This window comes from Lagopus leucura, unplaced genomic scaffold (genome assembly GCF_019238085.1).
Source record: "Lagopus leucura isolate 7727_CA_CO unplaced genomic scaffold, USGS_WTPT01 3-78_obj-0_obj, whole genome shotgun sequence".
Lineage (NCBI taxonomy): Eukaryota > Metazoa > Chordata > Aves > Galliformes > Phasianidae > Lagopus > Lagopus leucura.
Genome location: NW_024968030.1, coordinates 7,611 through 12,935, shown reverse-complemented (window position 1 = coordinate 12,935; position 5,325 = coordinate 7,611). Strand labels below are relative to the sequence as shown.

General features: G+C 40.9%; 1 protein-coding gene across 1 annotated transcript in view; it reads right to left on the bottom strand.

Moving 5' to 3' along the window:
- LOC122193411 (hydroxyacid oxidase 2-like) overlaps window positions 1-3,538 on the bottom strand; it is a 7,701-nt gene extending 4,163 nt beyond the window's left edge. Inside the window, exons 1-3 of the mRNA XM_042894187.1 lie at window positions 3,426-3,538; window positions 975-1,128; window positions 96-247 (exon numbers count right to left, since the gene is read on the bottom strand). Coding sequence (XP_042750121.1) covers window positions 96-247; window positions 975-1,105 — 283 coding nt within the window. The 5' untranslated portion in view covers window positions 1,106-1,128; window positions 3,426-3,538. The remainder of the gene's footprint in view (window positions 1-95; window positions 248-974; window positions 1,129-3,425) is intronic.
- Between the last annotated feature and the right edge of the window lie 1,787 nt (window positions 3,539-5,325).

The window sequence follows — 5,325 nt, the reverse complement described above, 5'->3', positions numbered from 1 at the left end:
TTTTATTTTATTTTATTTTATTTTATTTTATTTTATTTTATTTTATTTTATTTCACAAATCACATTTGCTACATGATAGCAAAGCAAAAGAGTACCTCTGGCTGTGCTTTTCTCTCCATCAGGCCATGCTAGTTGGTGGAAGCCAGTCGGGGCGATTCCTACAGGAAAGCTGATTTCCGTCCCCAGGATTTTCGTCCTAGTGTCCAGTATAGACACATCTCGCAGCATACGTGGCCGAAAACGAATCCTGCAAGGCAACAGAAATAAAGCACCCTTCAGGATGGTAGTTGCCTGGTGGCTTCTCTGCTTTTCAAGCTCTGTGGAAACCAGGTCTACTTTTACCCATTGAAATGCAGCAATCAGAGCTAATAAAGAAATGAGCATAGAAAAAGGCCCTTCATCCTTTTTCTTGCCAATTCAGCTATCAGTTCTGCCACTACCAGCTGTCATTAATCCCATACTCTTGCCCACTGGTCACAGTACTTCATTTTTACACTCCCACTTCAGACTGCCCCGGTTTACCTTCCTTGTTCTCCTATTGTCCATCCCACAGATTATTTCTACTTGCAGCCAAGTCCCAGGTCTCTGTCTTTCACTTAGCAATCATGCCTGTTCTCACTGTACATTGTACCTGACCTCAGTGTCCACAGCATATTTTCCAAATCTCTCACTAGTTGCAGGCTTCCTGCAACTGGCCACATGCTACACACTGCATCACGTTCTGTTGTAGCCACACATTCCCTTTCCTGTCATACCGTACCAAACACACCACACCATTTGCCTGCATCCTCAGCATCCCTTGTGTCTTATGCAATTTGAGCCTTATGGAGGGTAGCACCATAGCACACAGCATATATTATTCAGATAAGGGCAAGCAAGGTGTTAGGAATCGTTGTGTATGAAATGCAAACACTTGTACACAAACATAGTTTAAAAGCTTCCAGCACAACACCTCCACTTCTTCCCCACGTTACCTTTTATATGCCAGGATGTTTTCATCTCGGGTGCTATTCTCATCCGCTCCTGATGCAAAGAAATCCCAAGCAATCTTAGGTAAATATTTTTCTGCATAAGCTTCAAAGTCCAACAGAGACACCATAGCCATTGCACAGAGATGCTCTGGAAACCCTGGAGAAAAGAATAACATGGAAATTAGATTCTTGAACTGTTATTCTCTCTTCCAGAAACACCAGTGTCATTTAATGAAAACCTTGGTCCCCTCTATCTTGTAGCTTCTTCCCTTCTATTTGGTCTTCTGTGCCAAATACATAACCGGCAAGGGACAGACATCACACACCACATGCTGGTCTGCAATATATTTGACTGACTTATAAATTTCCTGTTGCCCTTATAGGAAATATTCCTATTGGGAATAAAGAACATGACTGAGGCAGCTCTCATGATCAGGATTATCTTGAAGTAGTACTGCTTCACTTGGCACTGGCCCTGAACACATTTAATTTATTCACATAAGATCCTAAATATCCTGTAATTGTGTCCCAAAATACTGACGAGATTGCTCTTATGCAAGTTTAGAGCCCCAAGGCAACATGCTGAGTTTGCTCTGATCTTTTTTGAAAAATAAGCCCAAAATGACATAAATGCCTGCTTAGTTGTCACAGAATTGTGGCAGAGTTAGCAAAAATAAGGGACTTAAGTCAGCTAATCCAACCTCCCTCACAAAGTGATTTTAAAAGATACATCTGAGTCATCAAGATACATCTGCTTGCTGAACTTGGTCTGTGGTACGTTCTGTCTCCCACATACAATCATTTACATGGCTGATACTTATTTGGGCATTTCCTAAAATGTAAAGTCTTAATCTTGCAAGTGTGATGACCTCAAGAAGCTCCACAAAATTACAGGAGCTAAGAGTAGACTCCGGTCCTTAGCCTGTTGAGATTCCTCTTGAATCAGAATTTCTTTCCAACTCCAGTTATCCCTTATTCAGGCTATGATTACCCAGTACAAATAACTATTTTATCTAATTGCAGGCAAATCTTGCTATCTGTCTTCTGCCCTACTATAGAGAAAGCTGGTAGATGCAGACACAAGGGTAGGAAGAAGCTTGCATCTTTATGCCTCTCCTTATTCTGTCTTAATGTACACAAGCCTAAAAGAGGACACTTGAAGTCCCTTGCTATTTTAAGACACAACAGTTATCTAATTTTGTCATAAATTCTATCTTAAAATTATCTGGATTATTTTTTCCAATAATTCTCCTCAAAGGCAGTCCCATAACATCATTTGCTGGATTCCCTCAGGATGGCTGCCTGACCAATCAATTTAGTTACGGAGAGCAGTGACTAAGTGCAAGCCCATAAAATTCAGAAGCATGTAAATGCAGAGTCTACATCTATCCTGCTCCAGCATGAACACATTGCAAAACTATGGCCAGACTCACTGTCAAGATCAAACACGAAGTATTTTCTACAGATCTTTGGTTCTCTTTTGTAACAAATACATTCTGGGTGGCATTGCATACTAGAGCACAGATACACACTAGAAAGGGAGCATACAAAATTCAGACAATCTTAGCACTCACAAAAACCAAATTCCACAACAAGAAAAATAATTCTAAGTATTGCACTTGATCTTTCAGGGAAAAGAAGAGACTCTGTGAGGCCCAGATGTCTCAGCAAAATAGCAGAAGTGCTGACTATTAAATGCCTGCACTTACATACTTGTGATGTAGCCAGGTCTAAAAACTATGCAAATTAATGTTTTAGCCAACTGTACCCATATACAAGGAAACATATAAAGAGCATAAGACAAAATCAATCTTCTGTATTGTTTAAGTTACTTCCATGGCTCTGATTAAATAGGTATTATTCAAGGTATACAAAAGCATGAAGTTTTAAAACACCTGTGGTTCTGATCTGATTTCTCTACAAACGTGCAGGAAAAAGTAAATATCCTAGTTTCCAGATTAGCCTCCCACAGCAGATTATCAGGTCTGCAAGCTTCACCAAAACCCATCCCATGATTCTGAGGTTGTGTGCTCCTGACACAGGTATAGTCATCTCACTATATAGTATCTCACTGACCGAGATACCAGTGTGTAACTTGAAAATTAGGGCATAATTCTCTGCTAGCAAAAAGTGAAAAATGAGGGAATCCCTGGAAAAAGAAGCCTGACTGATTTCTTCAGTGTTGTTTCGTCTCTCCTGGCAGGTATCTGGTGTCAGGTGGTGAAAGTCTCTCAAGCTGTCTCCATAAGTCTTCACGACATTCAACCACAGCTGACAGCACTAGATTTCATGTACCATATATCTTGATATACCACAAATCACACATCATGATTTTTTCTCTTCCTGTGCTTAGGAAGGCCAAAATCAGGAAGCACAAAAGATAAATCAAGCAGAATAAATGGGAACTTTAAGCAACCCAGACCCAATCCTTGCTGTCTCTCATTTAAGACTTACGTTGGGTTTTAGAGAGAGGAGCAGTGAGATCCTCTGTTTCAAGGCAGCTTACAAACAGGATGTTGAGAAGGCCTTTTCACTGAGCTTCTAATTTTTCTGTTGTCAATAAGCAACCACAAGAGATTAAAGCTCAACCCTGCAATAAACTTTGTACTGTTTGTATAACACCAATGTTTTGTTGTCAGATCATTCCAAAAAAAAAAAAAAAAAAAAAAAAAAGGGCTTCACCTTGTCTACTTAGCAATTGTCTGGGAAGCAGAGCTGGAGCTGTGCTCTTCAGCAGTGGCTGAGGGCTGTGCATTCCCCTAGGGATGAAACAGTATTTCTGCATAGATTTATTGCGTTTACCTGCTCATGACCAACAAAAGTCTGCAGGTAATTTGCTCCTATATATGCTACAAACATCACTCAAGAAGATGATCCATGGACAGGGCCAATGGTTACAGCTTGCTGCTATAGAGCCTTGAATCTTTACCCCAATACGTGGAGGAGATATTTTTCACTTCCTACAATACAAAATCATAGAATAATTTGAGTTGATCTGTAAAGATCATCTAGTCCAACTCCCCTTCAATCAACAGGGAATAAGGAAAGCAGCCAGCCTTCTACCATTTTTACACTCTCATGACCCACTTGCAGTCCCCCTGGGCTTTATGCCCCCAGCCACCTCCAGGAGTTCTGTTTGTCCTCTCTCTTCCTATGCCTGAGAACTGGTGAGCCTTCTCTGTGCTTCCCTTCCCCTCTGTTGCTGAGCATTACAAACCAGCTCTGAGGTGCCAGCAGATTTATGATATTGACTTAAATTTGCGAGATATGAAAAGTAAACATTGGACAGTTTTATTTGTCCTTCATTGTTTTTTAGTGTTTTGGGTTCGTGTTTTCAATTCTTCCACAAAAGCATGAGAACTTGAAACTTATATTTTTACTATCTGAAAACTGAGGTGCTTTTTTCCTCCATTAGCATGTGATACCAGGTGCAGAAACTGAAGCAGAGTATTGTGCAAACATTCCTTAAGTCCTACCAGCCTTATCCTCCCAGCCCAAACAGCACAGCAGAGGCAGTGAGTAAACCAAAGGATGGGGAGAACTGCGGGCTGAGCAGCACTGCAGCCTCAGGGGCTGCTCTCCAAGGGGCTGCTGTGATTTAGAATTGCAGATCTAAATCCAACATCACGGCACCATTTTCTGCAGCTGAAGTGAACATTTATTCTGCTATGAGATGTATTCCGGGTGCTCTACCCAAACTCTACTAGGCATGATCATCCAGACCATTGTCTTTTAAAGCCATTTTTAAAATCCTGCCTTTGGAGCTTTGGACAGCACTGTGAAGCTTTTGGCCTTCAGCTACCGATAGACTTATTACAATTGAGAAAAGATTCACACTTAGCCTGAGTGCCAATGAGCATCTCGTTTTGAGTGCCAATGAGCATCTCGTTTTGCTTTCCTGCCCAGGAAAATCCACTTAGAAATCCACTTAGTGTGACATTCAGCATGATCTCTGGAAAAAAGAAGAAGGAAAAAAAAAAAAAAAATAGAGCAAAACACCATCTGTAGTTCCAACACACTGAAAAATACACGCCCGGGAAGAAGAAAAGTCCTGTGACCTCTTCTTTCCACTAGATGTCAGCCTTGGGTCATATATATATCAAGCCATGCTGTTAAAAACAAAAAGAGACCATCAGTACTTTACAGCCTGCCAGGCACTGCGGCCTCAAGACTGATAGAATCATTTCATGAGACTCACAGCTAATATGCTTGGAAATATCTTTGTTTTATGCTTGGAAATCCTCGTTGTCTTTGTTTTCTTCTTAACATTTTCTGATCCACGGTGCAGCAATAAATGTAGCTACATCTGGTCTGGCCTGATTTTCATTTCAGACTACAAGTGATCTGTGGGGCC